The sequence below is a fragment of the Pavona decussata genome, unplaced genomic scaffold, assembly GCF_977016875.1.
Source record: "Pavona decussata unplaced genomic scaffold, jaPavDecu1.1 SCAFFOLD_253, whole genome shotgun sequence".
Classification (NCBI taxonomy): domain Eukaryota; kingdom Metazoa; phylum Cnidaria; class Anthozoa; order Scleractinia; family Agariciidae; genus Pavona; species Pavona decussata.
The window spans coordinates 1,043,905-1,068,960 of NW_028145656.1; the positions used below are offsets into that span (position 1 = coordinate 1,043,905).

Sequence of the window (25,056 nt, forward strand, 5' to 3'; positions counted from 1 at the left end):
CGTACCCAATTCGTTCGGATTAACGATACCCGTTCCTCCGAACAGATAATTAGATGCGGTGTTCCACAGGGTTCCATATTAGGCCCTTTACTTTTCATATTATATATCAATGATCTTCCCAAAACAACCAGACTGGCAGAATGCCTGTTCTTTGCAGATGACACTAGTATCTTTTACTCCAATTCAGACCCTGATCATGTTGCCTCTGTAATGAATAGTGAACTGACTAAGATTAGCTTATGGATGAAATCAAACAAACTTTCTGTTAACATAAAGAAAACCAATTATGTTATATTTAAACCCAAACAAAAATCTGTCCGCATGAGCTCCCAAATTTCACTTGACAGTATACCCCTCAAGCAAGTAACAGAAGTTAAGTTCTTAGGTATTTATATTGATGAAGGTCTCACCTGGAAATCGCATATCAGTTATATTTGCAAGAAAATCTCTAAGTCCGTTGGTATAATGTACAGATTTCGTTTCCTTTTGTCATCAAACACTAAAAAATCTTTGTATTATAGCTTAATTTATCCCTATTTAACTTATTGTACTACAGTTTGGTCTTCTACTTATGTAACAAACTTAAATCGCATTTTTCTTCTTCAAAAACGAGCTGTGTGAGATATGACAAATTCTAATCACCTTGCACCTTCTGCACCTTTATTTGCACAATTGAATATCCTAGATATTTTTAAAGTGAATTCCTTTTATATTGCAAAATTTATGTTTTCCTATCACCAACGTTTGCTGCCTTCGCCCTTTCTAAATTTATTTCCGACTGGTGGTCAAATTCATAATTATGATACTAGAACCTCAGCTCATTTTCGACCTCACACCTGCCGAACTAATATCAAGCAATTTACTATACTCTATAGAGGGCCAAAAATATGGAATGCTTTGCCATTATCAATTACGTCTTCCCCTAGTCTATCCACCTTCAAAAGAAAGCTTCTTGATTTCCTCAGTTAATTGCATGAAACGTCCGACTCTGTTATGTCTTTATAGTCTTACCACCACTGTATGTTAAAAAATCTCAATACAATGTCTTTACTGGTCTTAAAGTCCCAACATATCTCCGAGGAGACCTCTCAGTATAAGCCCGGGGGTTTCTTGAGGTCTCCTCGCCACTTCTTACTTCTTTTACTATTATTATTTACTCTAAACTTATGTACTTGTAATCCTAGTCTATTATTCATTGTAACTTTCTATGTTTGTATGTCGTGGTGAATAAATAAAATAAATAAAATAAATAAATAAAATATGACTGCAGCGTTTTCTTAATTGTAATTGTCAGTAATGTATTTTTTTTTTTAGAATTGCTTTTGATTACTTTACTTATTGTGTAAGTATTGTATTGCATTGTATTTTATTGTAAGTAGAGTAAACGTCGTATTGTAAATAGGGTAGGAACAATGTAAGTAACTATGTGTTTTTGATTAATTTAATAAAAAAAAAGGAAAAAAAAAATTAAAAGCAATCTGAAATGCTCTATTGGCTGGTTATGCCAGAGCTTCAGAAATAAAAATGAAAATAGAATTGAGAACAAACGACTCTATGATGCTTTTAATTTTATGATTTATTTCAGGTTTTATATAATCCATTTGAAGATATTATTCCAAGGCAGAAAAAGGAAGAAGTTAAAGCAAAATCAGAGGAAAAGAAAAGAAAGGTTAAAGGGACAAAGTAGGTGGTACTGCATTATTAATACTTGTGCGGTCATGATCCACCACTTGAGAGAGATACTAGAAGGGGTTTAGAATGGTAAAATTCGAGACTTGTCGAGACGCTGAGACCCTCATTAAAAATCCAAGACCGAGACCTAACCACTTTTTTCAAATCTGAGCCAGAGAGGCCGCAATTCAAAAATCCAAGGACAAGACACCGTGATCTAGACATCTACAGGAGCACAAGACTTTTACAGGCTTTTGTCCCTTGTACTAGAAATTATTTCTTGATAAATCAGATTTGGTTGATTTAGATGAAACTTTCACTTGGCTTGTGAGACTCCGAGACTCAAATTTCATAATACAAGATTCTGACACTCAATTTATTTTTTACAAGCTCGAGATACCAAGACTCTAGTTTGAGATGCTGAGATTTCGAGACTTGCGGAAAATTTGCCGTGACCCATCATTTTTCAAGGACCATTCTATACCTTTACTAGAGAAGTAGAGGAGCCTGGGTGCTCATTTACTTGTGTTAGAGACAGGGAGGTGCAAAGATCAAGCCTTTAAGCTTAAAATTAACGATTGCAGACTTGTTTAGGTTTGACTTTTTCGAAGTTTTGTGTGAAGGACAATGTTGGCAGGGATTGTTTTGGGGTTTTATGCACACAACAATGAACTTTTTCTAGTCTGATATGTCAGCCATCTCCTCCCCTTAATCCACAGGGGCACATAACTTACTGGGTGACCTCACCAGATGGCATTTGTAATGCTCGGAATTCAGATTTCTCTCTCTCTCTCACGTCCCCTGTGGGTTAGGGGGAGATGGCTGACATTATTTTAGACTAACTTTTTCAGGTTACCATCTGGGCTTTTGGACTTTTTTGGGCCAAGTTTTAGCTTTGTAGGACATTCTGGGTGTCTCTGAATTTGGCTGCATTCATACTTGCCCACAGCTAATATCCCTGAGTACCCCCTTCGGGAGTGGGGTAGGGGGAAAGAAGTGAGTTTCATTTTGAAAAAGCAAGTACTACATAGTTCAAAGTTGTTATCATAATAAGGCTTCCATTCAAGATGGCAAAAACATAGAGGTTGTAGAAGGGTGCTCATTTCATAGGCTTGTTTTCTACCACCCATTTAGGTCCTGTTTTCTTACCCACAAGCCTCATTTCTTTGTTGGGGTCCATGTACATACCTGACCTGTTTTACCCATTAGCTGTTGTTGTTGCTACAACTTGTTGCTTCCTTTGTACAGAAATTTCAGTTTGTTGTCATTTGGTGAAGAAGCTGAAGAAGATGAATCGACTGTGGTTTCAGTTAGCAAGGTTGGGTTTACAAAATGAAATAATTATACAAAGTGATATACTCAACAAAACTATTAGAAAGTTTGTGTGACCCCTGGGGGAGAGGGAAAGTCTCAACTCTTTGCCTTCCACTTCACGAAGAGGGGTGATCATTGTATTCCATATTCTTTTACGGTCGTTAGTTTTTTTTTTTGTTGGTGGAGTGCTGCTGATTCTCCCAATGCGCAGTTTCAGAAAATATCCATACTCCCCCATTTTTGTTCTGCAACCCCCTCCCCCAGGAAATTCCAGTTTAGCTTCATACTTTGCTTCTAAAATTTTGGCTTTGAAGACCCCCCTCCCCCAAGGAATTTCCAATGACCTTCCTTCGGGTGGGTGTGGATTTTATCTGGAACTGCACAATTCTGTTTCAATTTAACATCAAAAAACTCCTTTTTCTGTACCCATTTTCAGACCTAATTAAGCTTCCCTTTGTGTTATATTATATTTACAATAGGTTAATTTCCTTACCTTTGTATGATCTCATCCCACAAAAGCCGTACCACAGTTCACAACACACGGTACAGGTCCAATAAAAAATCTTAATGTAAGTGCTTTGTTTATCCCCTTAATAAATAAGCCCTAACAGTGGTCAGCATCAAATTTCTCCTTGTAATATCAATGCTTGTTCAATTCCTGAGGTCATGAGAATTAAGGATATGGTCACACAAGGTGTACAGTGTATTCTCTTGGTATTTTATTAAATTCTCCCCAGTACTTTTATAAGAAAAGTATGGGGACAAGATAGGAGAATTTGATCTTTGATATTTGGATTTTAAGGGTTATAGTGGATGTATGCTTAGCCATACCAAGCTAGTTTTCAGGCACTCCACTCAAATGATGGGAAACATAATCCAAAAATCAACAGAACAGGTTAAAAATCCCAACCGTCCAGAGGTGGACCAGTTGGCTATGTTGTAGGTTAAAATCAATCCAGGTTAAAATAATTTCAACCAAGGTTAATTTGTATTTTCCTTTGTTAAGGTTGGGTAATTTTTAAAAATCTAAAATAAAGGAAAATACAAATCAACTTAGGTTGAAATCTTTTTAACCTGGTATTCGTTTTAACCTACAACAGTTGCAAGTGGAGGAGTGGAGGAGTTGAACTCGGGGCAACCGTAAACAACTCTGGCAATTGCTTAGAGCAGGAGTTGAACCCATGACCTACATATTACAAGTCCAGTGCCCCAACTGCTGAGCCCTGCTGCCTTGACACCCAGTGTCAGGCTGTAATGGCAAAATCCAAATCTGTGACTCAATTTCCAAACAACGAGGCGCTATAAAACCCTACCATCTGGGGTGCCACATGCCTTTAGGGCATCTGTAGGGAAGTACACACCTAGGCCTTTTCAGTTCTTATCTCTTTTCTCCCAGTTTCCATCTTTGTCTCCTGGGACCTGGGGGGAGAAGGGACTACCATATTTGAGTGACAGGGGCAATTGTGGGAAATTTTTTTGTAAAGAACCCCTAAAAGGTACCAGAATTCTGTCTTGTGGGTGTGGTCTGAACAATTTTTTCCCCTTAGAGGTACCAACTCTGAATCAATACACTACATGCAACTGACACTTTGACAATTTTTTATAGAAATAAAGACTATTCCTTTTAACGCCTTTCACTCGTAAATATTTTTACTCCCTTAAATATTTTTTGGCTCAATACCCCAAAAGCTACCACCATACCTCTGAAGGAAGTCATTTTAGATTTAGCACTCTAAGGGGTACCAAACCACGATTTTTCACCCCTAAAAGGTGATCACCCCTGTCACTTTTATTTTTGGAGTCCCCCCTCCCTCTCCCCCCTGGGCTTGTTCTCCCTTCGCAAAACTGGCTGTTCTTCATTGGTTTCTAAACTCTAATTTCATTCACATAACAATCATGTTTTTGGTTTACTTGGATGTTATAGTCTTATTTGGTGGATATTGTTTTGTTTCTCAGACAATGAAGATGAAGAGCAGCCATGATGTTTTGCATGATCCGAAACTGAGTTCACAACCAGTTGTAGAGACCGCAGCTGCAGATGCCAAGGTAAATGATTTCTTTTGGTGTCACCAATGTACAAAGCAAATTATAGAGTACTAATCAAAGTGATAATGTCAAAAAAACTAAATTTCAGATATTATACGATTTGTTGAGATATTTTGAAAGAGCATGATACAAAATGCATACTTGCCAAAAATCAGCATCTTATTCAACCTCGTTCCCAGGGTTTTTCCCTTGTAAATTGGGGAGGAACAGGAAAAGACCCTGGCATCGGCTGGTCACGTGAGCAACAAACACCTGAAAATCTTGGAATGGGTAATAAGTTAGTGGTGACTAGATTATGCATAATAATGATATCAATTGGTCCTTTGCCCTCAGCTAAACTAACGCCTGTTATGCAGGCTGCATCAAGGCTCAAATTTTGCGCAATATTATCGTAGCAAGAAGGCAGAAACAGGCAGAAAGTATCCGTAGTCATTCGGCTTAGGTTGGCTCTAAACCACCATAAGTTTCCTTCTTTCAATTTCTTCCAGTCCTCAAGTGAGGAGTTTTAAAGAGGCCTAGATGTTATTGCCATTCTCTCAAATGTTATCGGGAAATCGCTACTAACCCAGTTCCTACCTGACTTCTTGCTGGTCAAGAGAGACAAAAACATTGTTCTTTGCCTGCCCTTTAAACTCATTCACAAAAGACCAACGGTTTGATACTGTCAAAATGTGAGGTCAAGTTAATTTTTGTAGTATGAATCCTGTGGCTTTTGCCTAATCTCTTTACCAGTGTCTATGTTTCTGATGCTTTTTTTCCTCTCACTTAAAAAAATATTGATACTAAAATTCTTCTTCATTTATTATTATTTTTTTTTTTTGGGGGGGGGGGAGGGAAGAGGGGGGATTTAACTTATTGTCCATGAAAATAATAAAATTATTGAATTTAAGTTTGCCTCTTTTAGAGAGGGTGTACTGTTATTGAACTGTTTAATACTCCTTCATTTGGTTTACCAATAATATTTACTATCATAAAGGGTTATTGTACATGTAGATGTTAACTGATGAACCACAGAACCCCCAGAATTTCCTAAATTATAACAAGATTACCCCATGGTTGGAAACTCTTGCATTGTGAATAATCAGATCAGCTTTCAAAATTGTAAATCAAGTTGATATCTAGCTACTCACCAAAAAAGAGATGAGTGAATTTCAGTTTGGCATTTGCAGTGCAGTGTTAACCAACAAACACCACCTTAAAATATCTCTTAAACCAAACTGTCTATGACATGAATGTTTCAGTGATGTTTTACTCTTGGGGGTAACTAAACAAACACTGAATATAGGACATCAGCAAAATGCGAGTAAATGTGCCTGCTACGCAGACTAATTTGGAAGGGAAAGCCCTGGCAGTTAGGTTGCATGTGCGCCTCTTAGGAGTAAAAAATATAGCCCAAGGACAGTGCCTACTTTTGTTACGCACTGCACATACATTCTGCACATCTCGAGATACTCGGGTTTCCTATGGTTGTTGCCTACTAATACAAAGATATTTTTGTGCGTTTTAAAACGGTGCGGAGAAAAAAGAACTAAGCAAGTGCTCTTGGTATCCAAAAAGAAAATCTGGGGTAACCCTGCATTTTTCAGAGATAAGAATCTTCTACAGTCAACTTTCTCGTAAGTGACCACCCTTGGGGCACGACAAAGTGGTCGCTTACGGGGGATGGTCGCTAACGGGAAAGATTAGCAAAATAAGCCTAATACTAAGTTGATTAATTAATTACATAAAAATATTACCTTATCAGCTAAAATTAGGCAAATAGTTCCATTTTCGTATACGGAGACAATGACATTTCTATTCCATGGCGTAAGGAAAAGATTGAAACCACTGGCATATTTCAAGTTGAATTGCGCCTGGACAATCTATTCACTCTTCTGATGAAACTTTGTATAACACCTTGGAACAGACCACTATTATTATCTGTTATACAATGAACTGTGTAAAACTCGCGTTTTGATTGGTCTAGAGGAGTGTGTGATTAGAGTATAGACGCACGATTGACGTCATCGAGTAGTGTGACCAGCGCACGTGATCAGAGTCTAGAGTCCAGCCAGAGCGATTGGTCAGCAAAGTTTTGCAAACTGTTTTTGCGAGTAGCGGACAAACACAGGCAAATTTTCGCAGGAAAGGAAAACTGCCCAATAAAAAATTGGACAAAGACTGCTGAGAGTGACCTGAAACAGGATAGGAAAGCTAGAACTTTCTTGTGACGTGAAAGGGAAGCAAATATTTGTCGAAATATGTCGCCGATAAAAAATCCGGTAATGGCGAGTAATCGATTACAAATCGCAGCGAAACGACTTACATGCTGCAATATTTTGGAGTCAGGATTTCCTTCTGGAATAAAGGTTAGTTTTGAAAATATTGTTAGTGAAATTCTTTCGGATTATACTCTAATTTAGAAGATCACAACTGCATGTGTGCAGTAGTCTAAAACTGAGTTTGTTGGAAAGTTTTTGACTCAGCTCAGGCAACGCGATGTCGCTCACGAAATGTGTTGAAATGTCTTGGTTATTGTATAAAACAAATAGATTTCATTTTGCCTTGGGTCTGTACTCTGATAACGCACAGAGGACGTCAAAACGTGGTGGGAACATCAGTCACGCTACTCGCCTCCGGCTCGTAGCGTACTTCTTTGTTCTCACCACGTTTTGACGTCATCTGTGCGTTATCAGAGTACAGACGCACGGCAAAATGGAATCTATTTGTTAATCAACAGTCCGGGGTAGCGTCATTAAAATTTGAACTTTTGTCACGTCTGAGTACCTTATTTACTAACGATCATACGTAATTATGTTGGGTGGTCGCTTACAAGAAACGGAAAACAAAAGAATATGTCAATTTTCTTGCCTAAAAAAGTGGTCGCGGTACCTTAGGAAATTTGAGTGGTGTTTGCTTACAACTGCTTACGAGAGAGCTTTTGAAATAGTATTTGACTGAGAAACAAAACGATTGTTTACGAAGTGGTCGCTTACGAGAAGTGGTCGCTATGAGAGAGTTGACTGTATTTATTTTCCTTTTTTTTTTATAGAATACAGTCAACTCTCTCTACGGCGGACACCCTTGGTACCAGATTTACTGTCCGCCTTGGAGAGAGTTCATGTAAACTGATACCCGAACATCAAAACTTAAACCAGTGCTTTATTACTTTAATTACAGTGTGCAATGTAGTCATGGCGGGCCGGTTGTGCCTCTTTCATATATTCCTTACGGAATCCTGCACTGTTCATACACACTTTGAACATTTGTGAATCAACCTTAACCAAACTCGTTTGTGTCGCCACAGGTAGCCCAAGCTCGAATATGAGCGCTAGCTACGCAACAGTTGAAAAATATAAGGATTTGTATGGGAGAAAAACGGTTTATTTTAGAGGCTAAAAATATGAACGAATTTTTAAATAAAAATCACCCACCTTACTTCTCTTGTGTATTTCTTGCCTCCTATGTGGTTTTTAGGTAGATTTAGCGCGATTCCAGTGAGTTTTAGTTCCATCGCTCTCTCTCTATATATAGAGTTGACTGTAATTGTTGTTACAGAAAGAGCCCCTTCTAAGGTCTGCTTTCCCCGCAGAGTCAGGCACTGTCCTGGAGTACGAAAGCACACAAGAAATTTCACCATTTCTCAAGCTTACACCAGTTTTTATCATCAGTGATTAATTATTTTTAGGGAAAAAAGGAAAAAATGTCATTTGAAGTACTGCATTTTTCTTTTCTTTTGTCTTTTTTTTTTTTTTTTTTTTTTTTTTTTTTTTGAGCCTCTGTTGGTACTTGGAAAAACCGGAAGTGTCATTCTCACTTCCGTTTTACTTCCTTTGTACCTTGTACCCTGAATCGAAGCTTGCTGCGAAGGAATCTTTTTGAGTTTTTCTTCTTTCCTCAAGGATTTAGGAAGAACACAGGTTAAACTGTACTTGGTTTGGTAAAAAGTGGAACTTCTGCTGATCTTTGGGCTTCCGTTACGAGTCGATCATCAACAAACTTGGAATTGAAGGCATGCATACTAACGGCGATGTTTTAGGTGAAGAGGGAAGAAAGGCTCTGGATGCTTGTGTGAAGGTCAAGATTTATGGGGCAGAAAGCACACGCAGATATGCCATAGACACTGCTTCGGTTCGATTGCAGGGTTGCTATGCTGGACGGTATCCCGAAGGCGGCCTGTGGTTAAACATGGACGAACTCTTGCTTCCCACTAAATTAGGTGAAGAAACGTTACCAACTTATGACGTTATTGAAATTCATGATGCTCTTGAAAGGTTTGACAAAATGGCTTTTGTAGAGAAATACCCAAAACCAGGACCCAGGTATGAAGAAATGAAGGAATTGGTAGACAAGCGAAGAATTGACGTCAACAGAGAGTGCGAAGAAGCCACTGCTGACCCAGATGCACGACGCCAATATTCCTGGTTTGTTGCACAGCGGCGAGTGCGAGACTGCTTTGCTGGGAACTTTGCTGATGATAAAGACCTTCTTCAATTTGAAAGACCTTGGGATAAGTTATATGAACCTTACAGCATTATTGACATTTATGATGCTGTTGTTCGCTACAATGAACCGAGTAATGTTCCAAGTTACCCGGATACATGGTATGGACGTCCTTCCGAAAAAGAAGGAAAAGATATGGATAAACGGAGGGGTGCCATTGAAAAGGAATATGAGCAAGCCCTTTCCAGTCCTTGTACCGATCTGAGGGAATATACCAAATGTGAAGCAGAACGGCGTGTACAGGATTGTTATTTCCGGTCCTTTCCACAAGGAGTAGATATATTGCCCATTAAAAAAGGTGGCAATAGGCTTCCAACAAACACTCAAACTTTCACAATTTTTGATATTCACGAAGCAATTCAATATTATGATGAGAAAAAGCGTCTTCAAAAATACCCAGAAGATGGAGGACCTGGGCTTGGTGAAATGAAGAAGTTCATTGAAGAAAACATTGCTGGTGTTAAAAAAGAATATGAGGAAGCAAAATTGAAATTATGTAGGTATTCGCCAGATGAGGCAGAGCAGAGGATGAGAGATTGTTTTTTAAATAGGTTGGATGAAGAAGAAGCAATATTTCTTGTGAATAATGTTGAAGTAAGGGTTGAAGACCTCAACCAAACATATGACATTTTTGATATTCACAAAATGTTTCGTCATTTTACTGAAAGACCCGTAAAAGAGGACGAGTGCTTTACACAATGTGTACCCTCCCCAAAACTGACAGCTGAGTCAGTCGGACTCAACAGGGATGCTTTGGACAAAGAGTATCAGCAAAGCAAAAGAAGATTGGGTGGATGTTCATGGAGGGAGGCAACACGTCGAGTGAGAGATTGCTTTGCTGGTACGCTTCTAGAGGATACAGATATTTTCCCTACCAAAGAAGAGGAAAATGGGATTCCAAAGACCGAACAAACTTATGACATTTTTGACATTAAAAAGGCAATTGATTATTTTGATCATAAGGTTCTTTGTGAAAAGTACTGTGATGAAAAACAACCTTACTCGAAAGAATTGAATTCACGGGCGGATGAAAAGAGAGCTAAAATTGAAGCAGAGTATGAAGAAGCCACAAAGAAGGTGGAAATTGAACATGGTTCTGGGTTCATTATTCATGATCATTTCATTATTACCAATAAGCATGTTGTTGAAGATGTAGTGTGCGATAATACCAAGAGGATTGGTATTTCAAATGCAGCCATTGGAGAGCTTCCTTGTGAGGTTGCTCGCTATGATGCTGGTAAAGATTTGGCCTTGCTTTATTGCCAAGAGCTCAATCTAAAGCAAACCGGAATTTCTCCATTGCAGTTTTCTAACCAGCCCTTGTTACCAGGAATGCAAATTTTTGCTTTTGGTTTTCCCATGAGTCACACGGAAGAAACAGCTCTGTTTATAAATGGGAATGTTTCTGGTTCCAAGGAAACTTTTTCAGGTGACACAATGATCGTACTTAATTGTTCACTTAACTCTGGCAACTCTGGGGGCCCAATACTCTGTTGGGTCATTGGTCAATTGAAAGTTGTTGGTGTTGCAACACAGAAGCATGTTAAAGAGATTCTAACACTTGAAGAGATAGAGGAAATTGAAAATATTCGGAAAGCATTGCAAACCAGCTCTATTGCCAAGTCTAAGTATTTAGATCGGTATCAAAGAGTGGAAAGTAATGAGACAAAAATGAATTTACTGACATTAAGACTGTATGATGCCTTGGAAACTCATTCTCAGTTTAATTTAAGTAATGCAGTGCCAGGGGATTATGTGATTGATTTCGTCAAGGATTCTATCAGTGAATACCAGGGAGAGGGCAAAGAAGAGTTGGCTGAAATAGTTGAGTCTTCCAAGGATCATAGAAGTGTTTTGCCTGCAGGTCACCACTCTGCTTCTGAATGTTGTGTTCAGTAAAGAGAAAACTATTGGACTTACATGATCTTTGCCCAGTGCATTTTCACAGTTCCAAAAAACCCATACCCACCCCATAGAAGGTGATATCAGAAATTCCTAGGGGAGGGAGGGGGTTCTTAAAAGGCAAAACTTTAGAAGCAAAGTATGAAGTTTAACTGCAATTTCCTGGGGGGAGGGGGTGCAAAACAAAAACCTTCCATTTGGGGGAGTATGGATATTTTCTGAAACTGCACAATTTATTTGTCAGTTGTTAGCCCAACTGTGTGATCACTGGTATGTTTGAGCAAGTGTATATTGTAGTATAGTAACTTGATCCAAAATATTTAGTGATGTAAATATGGTTATAATTTCAGAAACCTAGGAGGCAAAGATAATTATTTTTGCATATAGATCCAAGTGAAAGCACTGAGCAGTACTTTCCTGTGGTGCTGTTTGGTTTGCTGTACAAGGTGCATGGTTCTAACTTTTTCAGGAGTCTTTGGATAAAATTCTTAGGTGTGACCATTCAAATGAAAGCTACTGAGCAGTTCTTTCCTGCGGTGCTGTTTGTTTTGCTGTACAAGGTGGTTCGAACTTTTTCAAGAGTCTTTCGATGAAATCCTAAATTGTGACCATTCAAATAATAATAATAATACAAGGTAGTATAGTAACTTGATCCAAAAATAATGAAAGCTACTGAGAAGTACTTTCCTCTGGTGCTGTTTATTATGCCGCACAAGGTGATTCTAACTTTTGAGTCTGTGGATGAAATCCTCAAGTGTGAAACTTCAAATGAAAGCTGCTGAGCAGTACTTTCCTGTGGTGCTGTTTATTATGCTGTACATAGTGGTTCAAATGAAAGCTTATACCGAGCAGCTCTTTTTTGTGTTTCCTGTGTTACAATAGTACAATACAATACAATACAATACAACTTTATTGATTCCATCCACTAATGGTTTTTCAGAAACCAATTACAATGAGATATATAAATACTATAAGAAGATATCTAAATAGTAAATGCTTTTTTTTCCTGTTTGGAAATGTTTAATAGCTGTGAATTTGTTTACTAGTGATAGCAATATTTTGGGGATAAGATAATGTCTTAGATATCGACCTTTTAAATGATGTAAATGTGCCATTTTGACATTAGAAATGCATTTTCCCACTGTATTTTTAAAAATGTATTCATAAAATACTTTTAGAGGTTTCAAATAAATAGAAATGCAGTTTTTATTTTTTAGACATGCCATGCTTTGGATCAAATATATTTGTAACTAGCTTAGAGTAAGAGTGATTGTTGAATAAATTTATTTCTGAAAGAGTGACAGTTGTTAGCAAATGCCACAAAATTCTAAATAATTTTATGATCCCCTGCATCCAAATCTTTGACTGTTAATTCATAAGAAAAGATAGATATATTGCTATTTGATATATAGTATCCAGATGGAAGCAATCATGATTCTTGCACAAAAAATCAACAGGTGCAGAAACAAAGAGCAGAAAAGATCCAACAAAACTGTGACATTTTTGACAAAAAATGCAGTTGATTTTTTGATTTTTTTTAAATAAAAACAAAGCTACTTGATAAGCATCCAGATGTAGGCAATCATGATTCTGACCAAATATTCAAGATGAGTATAAAAGCAAAGCAAAAATAAGTTAAAATTGGTCATGGTTCTGGGCTCATCATTCATGACCAGCTATTTTAAAACAGTAACTACTAAGCATGTCATTGTTGATGCAGTGTAGGTGGTTTGCAACCAATCCCTGGAGATGCAAAAAGACAATGGTGTGGCGGCCATGCTGGGTGACAACCTTTCGTTTTGTCATTCAAGATGGCCACCATGCCATTGTCTTTTGTATATACGGGGGTTGGTTGCAGGCCACCTATATGATATCAATAGAAACTGCATGATGCCCTGGAATTCCATTCTCAGTGTAATTGAAGCCTATCTAGACTGGGCTTTTTTTATCTTCTGAGGGAGGTGGGTTGGGGGGGGGGGGGGGGGCAGATTCCACCCCCTCCATAACTCTGCAAGTATAAAAGCTTTGACAATATAAAGGCGTGATAGTACACCCAAAGATGTTTCTGATGTTTCCTTTGGGGTTTGCAGCAAGAAGTGATGAGGCCATATGGCGTGATGAAAATACACAACCTAAATGCTCCATCACCAAGAGCTAAATTCTCATAGTGACTTGTAGTAAATGACTGTATAACCCACAGTGCGAACAATTGCAAAGTTTTGCTTCCTTCGTGGTGATGAACTTTGACAATGCATAATAAAAGCCCAAATCATTTCTGATATGAATCTCACAATATTGGTCCAGTATTGGATGGGAAACAACAACAAGTCTCATGTTATTCCAATCCTTGCTTATCATTGGACGGATATTTTGTTACGACAGCAAACATCGCATCACCATTGCTTCATTTCAGAATTGCTTTTTCGAGCAAGACCTTCCTCGGAGATCCAGGGATAGCTAGTCGGTTAACGTTTACTGCAAGAAAACTTTCGCCCATAAAAATCCCTTCACCCAGATGTATGCAGCAAACATCTGAATGGCATAATCTTTACTGTTATCCATATATTTCTTATTTCACTGGTTGGGAAAATTGATTTAAAAATCAAGACATTTAAAATTTATCCTTACTGATCAGTAACCAGTATCCCATGAGGCTGCTAACTTGGAAGCATAAAACAACAACAAAAACATATTACATTACATTTCCTTTCATTGTGCATATGCCACTCATTGACATTCCAATCTTAGCAGTAAGCAGGATGTTTGTCCCATAAACCTAGTTTAATGGCCTTAGCTCCCACAAGTCTCCTGTAGCTCAGTGGTAGAGCATCCAGACTAGTAATCAGAAGGTCTTAGGTTCAACTCCTGATAGGAGCACTCATATTTTCTTTTTCCGAGTTTTCCTGTGTCCTTACTGAATAATACATCATTCTCATGGAAGCATCATGTTAAAAAAATTGTTGCCAAGTTGACAAACCTAAGATGAAGTGAAAGGTGCGCATGGTGCAATATGGCTTTATTATTATCCCATAAGTCTTTGCATGATTAGTTGTCCCTGCCCTCAAATAGCTTCAAAATTTCCCACCCCCAAGCTGCACAAGCTGATTTCCTGGGGATTTGGTGTGGGGGGGGGGGGGGGGGGGAGAAAGAAGGTCGTACAGTAGGAGTTAAACCATGCATAAATTGAAAAATGAACAAGTCACCTTCAGACACTCCAGGCCCCATTACAACTTAGAAATATTGGTTTTTGAGGAAAAGGGAAAATCAAAGTGCCTGGAAAATAACATCTTGGAGTAAGGACAGTAACCTGAAACCTTAATCCGCATGTGATGTTGCTATCAGTCCAGGATTCAAACCCAGGCCACTTTGAAGGGGGGGGGGGGGGGGGCAAGTGCTCTCACCACTGCAACTCCCCCCCAATAGGGCAGTTGTTACAGATTCAGAACCCTTTGCGAGAGTGTTAAGTTAAGCATTCAATATGATATGGCTTTTTTGGCGGCTGTTTAATATGCACTCCCCTTACGTGTTAAAAAGGAAAGAAAACTTGAAAAGGGCATGTTGATCAATATAGCAGATGTCTTTATTAATGCAAGAACAGAAAAAAGTCTGAAAGTCAGTTGCATGTAAAAATATTTATTACCAAAATATTGAACACTGTTTGTAATATTGCATAAATTATGTACATTATTTCTTTATTTCTCTGTATCAAAGCCTGGGGCTATTTATTTCTTTGGGATATACAAAGAAAAAAAAATGAATGACTTTCAGTTTGGCATTTGCAACGCAGTGTTGGCCAACAAACACCACCTTGAAATATCAGTAAAAAACCAAACTGTCTATGACATGAATGTTTCAGTGTTTTTTCTCTCTTGGGAGCAGCGAAACAAACATTAAACATAGGACATCAACAAAAAGCGAGGAAGTATGCCTGTTACACAGATTAATTGGGAGAGGGAAGCCCTGGGAATTAGGTTGCCTGTGCTCCCCTGGGGAGCGGTGCCTACTTTTGTTACTGTGAATACGTTCTGCACATCTCGAGATACTCGGATTTTCTATGGGTGGTGCCTACTAATACAGGGATATCTTTGTGCGTCTTAAAACGATGCGAAGAAAAAAGAACTTACCAAGTGCTCTTGTTATCCAAAAAGAAAATTTGGTGTAACCATGCATTTTTCAGAGATAGTAAAGCTTCAATTTGGAATTTCAATTAATTTTCTTTTTTTTTTTTTTGTTTGGATTTCAATAGCCCTTGCTAAGGTCTGCTTTCCCGGCATAGTCATAAACCACACAGCAATACTTCTTTATTAGTAAGCACCGTCCTAGATTACGAAAGCACACATTCAAAAAAAAAAATTTCACCATCCCTCAAAAATACACCAGTTTTTCCCATCAGTGATTATTTCTTTTTAGAAAAAAAAAAAAGGAAAAAATGTCATGTGAAGTGCTGTGTTTTTCTTGAGCCTCTTTGGAAAAACCGGAAGTGTCATTCTTACTTCCGTTTTACTTCCTTTTGCCTGGTTACCTAGCTATTGACCATCGAATCGAAGTCAAAACAAGGAAGATAAAGCTTGCAGCGAAGGAATGTTTTGGTTTTAGTTTTTCTTCTTTTCTCCAGGATTTAGGAAGAACACAGGTTAAACTATACTTGGTGTGGTAAAAAGTAGTACTTCTGTTGATATTTGGGCTTCTGTTACGACATCAACAAACTTTGAATATTTGAAGGCATGTACACTAACGGCGATGTATTAGGCGAAGAGGGAAGAAAGGCTCTTGATGCTTGTGTGAAGGTCAAGATCTATGGGGCAGAAAGCACACGCAGATATAACAGATATGCTGCTTTCGCTCGCTTGCAGGATTGCTATGCTGGACGGTTTCCACAGGGCCCGTGGTTAAGCACGGATGAGCTCTTGCTTCCCACTAAATTAGGCGAAGAAACAACTTATGACATTATTGAAATCCATGATGCTCTTGAAAGGTTTGACAAAAAGGCTTATGTTGAGAAATACCCAAAACCGGGACCCAGGTATAAAGAAATGAAGGAATTGATAGACAAGCGAAGAATTGACGTCAACAGAGAGTGCGAAGAAGCCACTGCTGACCCAGATGCACGTCGCCAATATTCCTGGATTGTTGCACAGCGGCGAGTGCGCGATTGCTTTGCTGGAAACTTTGCTGATGATGCAGACCTTCTTCAATCTGAAAGGTTTGGGTATGATGTATATGAACCTTACAGTATTATTGACATTTATGATGCTGTTGTTCGCTACAATGAACCGAGTAATGTTCCAAGTTACCCGCGTGAATGGTATGGAGATCTTTCCGAAAGAGAAGGAAAAGATATGGATAAACGGAGGGGCGCCATTGAAAAGGAATATGAGCAAGCCCTTTCCAGTCCTGATTGTAAAGATGTGAAAGAATATACCAAAGGTGAAGCAGAGCTGCGTGTGCGTGATTGTTATTTCTGTCCCTTTCCAGAAGGAGAAGATATATTGCCCATTAAGAAAGATGGCAATCGTCTGATAACTTTCACAATTTTTGATATTCACGAAGCAATTCAATGTTATGACGAGAAAAAGCGTCTTCAAAAATACCCAGAAGATGGAGGACCTGGGCTTGGTGAACTGAAGAAGTTAATTGAAGAAAACATTGCTGGTGTTAAAAAAGAATATGAGGAAGCAAAATTGAAATTACGTAGGTATTCGCCAGATGAGGCAGAGCAGAGGGTGAGAGATTGTTTTTTAAATAGCTTGGATGAAGAAGAAACAATATTTTCTTTGAAGAATGTTGAAATGAGGATTCAAAGGGTTCAAGACCTCAAACAAACATATGACATTTTTGATATACACAAAATGTATCTTCATTTTCAAGAAATGTCTCGCATTAAGGGTAGACCCCAATGTGTACGAGTTTCCCGCGATTTGATAAAGTCAGTCAGAGAAAAAATTGATGCGTTAGAAGAAGAGTATCAGCAAAGCAAAAGAAGATTGGGTGGATGTTCATGGAGTGAGGCCACACGTCGAGTGAGAGATTGTTTTGCTCATACATTTATAGGGGACACAGATGTTTTCCCTACCAAAGAAGAGGAAAATGGGATTCCAAAGACCCAACAAACTTATGACATTTTTGACATTAAAAAGGCAGTTGATTATTTTGATCTTAAGGTGCTTCGTGAAAAGTACCTTGATGAGAAACAACCTGACTCAAAAGAAAAGAATTCACGGGTGGATGAAAAGAGAGCTAACATTGAAGAAGAGTATGAAGAAGCCACAAAGAAGGTGGAAATTGAACATGGTTCTGGGTTCATTGTTCATGATCATTTCATTATTACCAATAAGCATGTTGTTGAAGATGTAGTGTGCGATAATACCATGAAGATTGGTATTTCAAATGCAGCCATTGGAGAGCTTCCTTGTGAGGTTGCTCACTATGATGCTGGTAAAGATTTGGCCTTGCTTTATTGCCAAGAGCTCAATCTAAAGCAAAGCGGAATTTTTCCATTGCAGTTTTCTGACCAGCCCTTGTTACCAGGAATGCAAATTTTTGCTTTTGGTTTTCCCATGAGTCACACCGAAGAGACAGCCCTGTTTATAAATGGGAATGTTTCTGGTTCCAAGAAAACTTTTTCAGGTGACACAATGACAGTACTTAATTGTTCACTTAACTCCGGCAACTCTGGGGGCCCAATACTCTGTTGGGTCATTGGTCAATTGAAGGTTGTTGGTGTTGCAAGACAGAAGCACTTCAAAGAGATTCTAACTCTTGAAGAGAGAGGGGAAATTGAAAGAATTCGGAAAAGATTGCAAACCAGCTCTATTGCCAAGTCTAAGTATTTATGGCAGTATCAACAAGTGGAAAGTGATGAGACAAAAATGAATTTACTGACATTAAAACTGTATGATGCCTTGGAAACTCATTCTCAGTTTAACTTGAGTAATGCAGTGCCAGGGCATTGTGTTATTGATTTCATCAAGGATTCCATCAGCAAATACCAGGGAGAGAGTAAAGAAGAGTTGGCTGAAATAGTTGAGTCTTCTAAGGAGCATAGTAGTGTTTTGCCTGCAGGTCACCACTCTGCTTCTAAATGTTGTGTTCAGTAAAGAGAAAAATGTTGGACTTACATGCTCTTTGCTCGGTGCATTTTTCATAGTTCCAGAAAAAAACCCATACCCACCCCATAGATAATCATTTCAGAAATTCCTAGGGGAGGGAGGTGTCATGTTAGGATGTTATGCGTGACGCGTGACACGCATGCTCATTAGAACTTTATACATTGAACTTTGGAATAGCTCGCTCGCTTGTCGCTTTTCGACTCGAGTCTTATGACATGGTGTCAGAGAGTAAAACATGGATAGTTTTCACAAGCCTAGCGCTTTGAGTTTCGACGGAAACACAGAAAATTGGCGGAGATTTAAACAACAGTTTGATATCTACATAACTGCTTCGGGAAGCGAAAAGAAAGGCGATGAGGTCAAGATTGCTATATTGTTAAACTTTGCAGGAGAAGACGACATTGAGGTCTTCAACACATTTCAGTTTGCCGAAGGCGACAAGAATAAGCTGGACAAAGTCCTTGAGAAATTTGAACAGTACTGTAACCCCAGAAAGAACGTAGTGTTTGAGAGACATCAGTTTTGGCAGACAACACAGAAAGATTCCGAAACCGTAGATCAGTTCGTGACACGTTTGAAAAACAAGGTGAAATCTTGCGAGTACCCGCCGCCGGTTGATGACATGCTGCGAGACAAGTTCGTCTTTAGTATACGAGATCTACAAGTTAAGGAACGATTACTGAGGGAGGAGAAGCTTACACTGGAAAAAGCAATTTCTATGGCAAGATCGTCCGAGGCTTCCAAAGAACAGATAAAAGTGATGGGCCCAAAGGAGCAAAACATTGAAAATCCAACCGTGAATGAAATTCGAGCAGGCGGCGGTGACAGACAGAAGAAAAATCCTTCGCGTCGACCGAGACCAGGTTCGGGCTCACAAAAAGGAAAGTGCACGTTTTGTGGTTCTTCTCACTCGTGGGGATGTTGCCCTGCTTTCGGCAAAATATGTGATTACTGCAAGAAGAAGGATCATTTTGCGAATGTTTGCCGAAAGAGACTGCGGGATTTTGGCGGGAAAACAGTGCACGCAGTCACTGAATCGGAGGGCAGTGATAACGAAGCCGATTTACTGACCTTCGCAGTGGAGTCCAATGATGAATGCCCTTCTCAAGATGAGTGGCACGTCTCACTCAAGATCGCTGATACAAATCTGACTTTCAAAATAGATTCGGGGGCTGATTGTAATGTCATTTCCAAGTCGCTGCTCGATCGACTTCCAGTGGATCCCAAACAGTCCCGCCATTGCAAAGCCAAGCTGAAAGTGTATGACGGACGTCGAATCACACCCAGCGGCAAGGTTAGCCTAACTTGCGAGTACAGAGGAAAATTCACAGTGATGGACTTCATACTTGTTGAGCAAGATCTACCATCCATTCTTGGACTGAAGTCCTGTCTTGATTTAGGCCTGATAAAGAGAATTTACCGCCTTGAAGAAGAGAACCTAGAATCCGAGTATGCAGACGTGTTTGAGGGCCTGGGTGAGATTACAGGCGTCCAGCACAAAATTCAAATTGATCCCAACACCACCCCTGTTGTGCACCCTCCCTGTCGGGTTCCTGTGGCCCTTCGCAAGCCTCTTAAAGAGGAGCTTCAAGAATGGAGAAGCTGGGAGTCATTAAGAAATGTACAGAGCCCACCGCCTGGGTACACAGTCTTGTGGTTGTCAAGAAGAAGAATAACAAGGTCAGAGTGTGCATAGATCCTAGCGACCTCAATCGTGCCATCAGGCGGGAACACTTTCCCATGCAGACCGTGGAAACTGTGATTAGCAGGATGCCCAGTGCAAAAGTGTTCAGTGTCCTTGATGTTAACCATGGCTTTTGGCAGGTTAAACTAGCCAAGGACAGTAGCAAGCTAGCTACCTTTAACACCCCATTTGGCCGGTATAGTTACACACGTTTGCCCTTTGGGATAGCATCGGCCCCAGAGGTGTTCCAGAATGTTATGTCCCATTTGTTTCAGGACATTGACAGTGTTAAGGTAATTGTGGATGATCTTGTTGTGTGGGGGGAAGATGTGGAGCAGCATGATGAGAGGCTTAGACAGTTGTTGGACCGCTGTTGTGAGCGTAACGTCAAGCTTAACAGGGAGAAATGCCATTTTCGAGTATCCGCAGTTCATTATGTGGGCCACGTGTTAAGTGCAGATGGTGTCAAACCAGACCCTAAGAAAGTTGAAGCAGTCCTTGCTATGCCAACCCCAGCCAATCGAGAAGGCTTACAGAGGTTCCTGGGTGTGGTCACCTATTTATCTAAGTTCATCCCAAACATGTCTCAGAAGAGCGCTCCACTCCGCCAGCTACTCCAGAAAGATGTTGAATGGTCCTGGGGACAAGTAGAAGATGACGCATTTACAAGCCTGAAAACTGCAATCTCGTCAGCTCCAGTCCTCAAGTTCTTTGATCCAAAAGAACCAGTGACCCTGTCTGTTGATGCAAGCTCAAAAGGTGTTGGTGCAGTCCTTCTGCAAAATGACCGCCCAGTTGCTTACGCATCTAAAGCCCTGACTCCAAGCCAGGAAAATTATGCGCAGATGGAAAAAGAAATGCTGGCCATTGTCTTTGGCTGTGAACTCTTTCATGATTATTTGTATGGGCAACGAGAGATTACAGTTGAAAGTGATCACAAACCGTTGGAAGCAATCCTGAAGAAGCCCATTCATCAAGCACCCCTCCGTCTTCAAAGGATGATTCTCAGGATCAAGCCTTATGCAGTTAATGTTAAGTACCTACCTGGTAGCCAACTGATTTTAGCTGATAGTCGCTCTCCAGAGCATACTTACCCAGCAAAGCTACAGACCAACCTGATGAGTTTGAAATTCATGTCCTGGACTCTGGACAGATGTCTGAGATGATGTTTTACAAGTTGAGGGACGAGACTAAGAGTGACCCTGAACTTCAACAGTTGCAGAAAGTTGTCATGAGTGGCTGGCCGCAGACCAAGGTAGAGACACCAGTTGAGACAAGACCTTACTGGAACTACAGAGATGAAATAAGCTGCTATGAGGGTTTAATGTTCAAGGGTGATCGCATAATTGTTCCCCACAGCCTGCGACCCGAAATCCTACAACGCATACACGCCGCTCACTTGGGAATAGAGAAGTGCAAAGCGCGAGCCAGAGGAGCAGTGTTTTGGCCAGGTATCAATAGCGCAATTGACGAGTTGGTATCCAAGTGCAGTACCTGTCAGCAACACCACCGAAGCAACCAGAGAGAGCCTTTGATTCCTCAAGAGGTCCCTGAGAGACCCTGGGCGACAGTTGCAGCAGACATTTTCTACTATAACGGGAGAGACTACCTGCTTGTAGTTGACTATTTCTCAAAGTATCCTGAAGTAGCTCGCCTTTCCAGTATGAATAGTGAAGCAGTTATCCTGGCAATGAAAGATATGTTTGTACGTCATGGAATCCCTGAGAGGCTAATCGCAGACAACATGCCTTTCAACAGTGCGAATGTTAAGGACTTTGTCAGCAAGTGGGAGATAGAAGTGGTAACCTCAAGTCCACACTACCCAAAGGCTAATGGTCTCGTGGAAAGAAACGTGCAGACCGTTAAGCAGTTACTAAGGAAAGCTGATGAGTCCAAACAGGATGCATTCCTCGCGTTATTAGAGTTCCGTAATTCCCCTATCAGCAGAATGGATGAATCCCCAGCAGAACTACTTATGAGTAGAAAGCTTAGAACACGACTGCCAACTTCCGAACTTGAACCGCAGCCCAGGTCTACTTCTCAGATTCGTCACAATCTGTTGACACGTCAACAACGTCAGAAAGCGTTCTATGACCGTGGCACTCGGCCACTTTCCAAACTACACGAAGGCGAACCTGTGCGAATGAAGCGGGGACGGGATTGGACACCTGCGGTGGTCGTCCAACAACACCAGACTCTTCGTTCGTACATGGTGGTGACCCCAGATGTAACGCAGATGCGTCGAAACCGCTTCCATCTTCAGCCGACCAAGGAAGAGGCATCGCCAGCCCCAAGCCCAGCATGGGAAGCAGTAGCCAGTGATGAGTCAAATCCTTGTATGCAACCAAACGCTGATGCTGGTATCGAAACGCCAGAGATGGAATCACAGCCTGTTATCCCGCAAAACGATTCAACCCGTCAGAAGAAGTCTACGGGTCCGAAGACCACCACAGCGTCTTATTGAAACTGTATAGTGATACCGTCAAACTGACTACAAGTTTAAACTAAAAGAACCTTTGGGTGATTTTGTAGTTACACGCCCAAAAACTTTGGACTGTTTGAACCTCGTTTATTTTCGAACTGTCGTAGAAGAGGAGATGTCACGTTAGGATGTTATGCATGACGCGTGACACGCATGCTCATTAGAACTTTATACATTGAACTTTGGAATAGCTCGCTCGCTCGTCGCTTTTCGACTCGAGTCTTATGACAGGAAGGGTGTCTTAAAGCCAAAATTTTAGAAGCAAAGTACAGTTTAACTGGAATTTCCTGGGGAGAGGGAGGTGCAAAACAAAAACCTTCCATGGGGGGGAGTATGGATATTTTCTGAAACTGCACAATTTATTTGTCAGTTGGTAGCCCAACTGTGTGATCACTGGTATGTTTGAACAAGTGTACAATGTAGTATTTTATAATAACTTGATCCAAAATATTATTTTAGTGATGTAAATATGGTTATAATTTCAGAAACCTAGGAGGCAAACATTTTGCATATAGATTCAAATGAAAGCACTGGCAGTACTTCCCTGTGGTGCTGTTTGTTTTGCTGTACAAGGTGGTGCTAACTTTTTCAAGAGTCTTTGGATAAAATTCTAAAGTGTGACCATTCAAATGAAAGTTACTGAGCAGTACTTCCCTGTGGTTCTGTTTATTATGCTGTATGAGGTGGTTCTAACTTTTGAGTCTGTGGATGAAATTCTAAAGTGTGACCATTCAAATGAAAGTTACTGAGCGGTACTTTCCTGTGGTACTGTTTATAATGTTGCACAAGGTGGTTCTAACTTTTGAGTCTGTGGATGAAATTCTAAAGTGTGACCATTCAAATGAAAGCTACTAAGAAGTACTTTCCTGTGGTGCTGTTTATTATGCTGTTCAAGGTGATTCTAACTTTTGAGTCTGTGGATGAAATCCTCAAGTGTGAAACTTCAAATGATACCTCTCATACCATAATAATAATTATTTTAGGTGTATACAGGGCCCCTCAGGATAACAGCCCCGTAGCTGATTGGGCCACCCTGTCTAAATAAAGTTCACTTACTTACTTACTTTCCTGTGGTGCTGTTTATTATGCTGTGAAGAGTGGTTCAAATGAAAGTTTATACCGAGCAGCTCTTTTTTGTGTGTGTGTGTTTCCTGTGTTATGATAGTAAATGCTTTATTTTCCTTTTTGGAAATGTTTAATAGCTGTGAATTTGTTTACTAGTGATAGCAATATTTTGGGGATAAAATAATGTCTTAGATTAATGCCTAATTGATAGACCTTAAACAATGTAAATGTGCCATTTTGAAGGAGGTTAAATATTATTAGGAGCTTGAATAATAATTTAACACCAGACAATGACATTAGAAATGCATTTTCCCATTGTATTTAAATGTCTTCATAAAATACTTTTAGAGGTTTCAAATAATTAAAAATGCAGTTTTTATTGTTTAGAGATGCCATGCTTTGGAACAAATATACTTGTAACTAGCTTAGAGTAAGAGTGACTGTTGAATAAATTTATTTATTATAGTGTGACAGATCCCCTGCCTCCAAATCTTTGACTGTTAATTCATAAAAAAAAGATAGACATAATCATTTGGTTTCTGATATATAGTATCCAGATGGAAGCAAATCATGATTCTTGCACAAGAAATCAACAGGTGCAGAAACAAAGAGCAGAAAAGATCCAACAAAACTGTGACATTTTTGACAAAAAATGCAGTTGATTTTTTGATATTTATTAAATAAAAACAAAGCTACTTGATAAGGATCCAGATGTAGGCAATCACGATTGAGCAAACATTCAAGATGAGTATAAAAGCAAAGCAAAAAGAAAGTTAAAATTAGTCATGGTTCTGGGTTCATAATTCATGACCTTTTAATAATTACTGCTTTTTTAAAGCATTTCATTGTAGATGCGGTGTAGGTGGTTTACAACCAATCCCTGGAGATGCGAAAAGACTGGTGTGGCAGCCATGCTGGGTGACAGAACCTTTTATTTTGTCATCCAACATGGCCACCATGCCATTGTCTTTTGCATCTCCAGGGTTTTGTTGCAAGCCACCTATATGATATGAAACTGCATGATGCCCCTGGGATTCAATTCTCAGTGTAATTGAAGCCTATCTAGACTGGGCTTTTTTTGTCTTCTGAGGGGGGTGGGTTGGGAGTGCAGATTCCACCCCCTCCATAACTTCGCAAGTATAAAAGGTTTGACAATGAGGCCAGGAGGATAGATGGTACACCCAAAGATGTTTCCTTTGGGGTTTGCAGCGGGAAGTGATGACGTCATATGTTGTCATATGAATTTACAATCTAAATGCCCTTTTATCAAGGGTAAAGACTTGTTTCCATACCTCAAACTG

The 25,056-nt window shown here is 39.7% G+C and overlaps 3 protein-coding genes across 4 annotated transcripts in view; all 3 read left to right on the forward strand.

The window, feature by feature from the left end:
* LOC146456951 (uncharacterized) overlaps positions 1-25,056 on the forward strand; it is a 77,275-nt gene that overhangs the window by 21,249 nt on the left and 30,970 nt on the right. The gene's annotated exons all lie outside the window — the stretch shown is intronic.
* Positions 1-25,056, forward strand: part of LOC146456954 (spliceosome-associated protein CWC27 homolog) — a 52,374-nt gene that overhangs the window by 8,275 nt on the left and 19,043 nt on the right. Inside the window, exons 7-9 of the mRNA XM_085092536.1 lie at positions 1,586-1,683; positions 2,920-2,989; positions 4,942-5,031. Coding sequence (XP_084948662.1) covers positions 1,586-1,683; positions 2,920-2,989; positions 4,942-5,031 — 258 coding nt within the window. The remainder of the gene's footprint in view (positions 1-1,585; positions 1,684-2,919; positions 2,990-4,941; positions 5,032-25,056) is intronic.
* On the forward strand, positions 15,806-23,640 carry LOC146456955 (uncharacterized). Its single transcript, XM_085092573.1, has 2 exons — positions 15,806-18,627; positions 22,926-23,640. Exon 1 carries the CDS (start codon positions 16,140-16,142, stop codon positions 18,510-18,512), a length of 2,373 nt encoding a protein of 790 aa, XP_084948699.1. The 5' UTR covers positions 15,806-16,139; the 3' UTR covers positions 18,513-18,627; positions 22,926-23,640.

Bases quoted from the DNA above. Each gene is read 5' to 3' on its own strand.
- LOC146456955 (XM_085092573.1), top strand. From the start codon at position 16,140: ATGTACACTAACGGCGATGTATTAGGCGAAGAGGGAAGAAAGGCTCTT.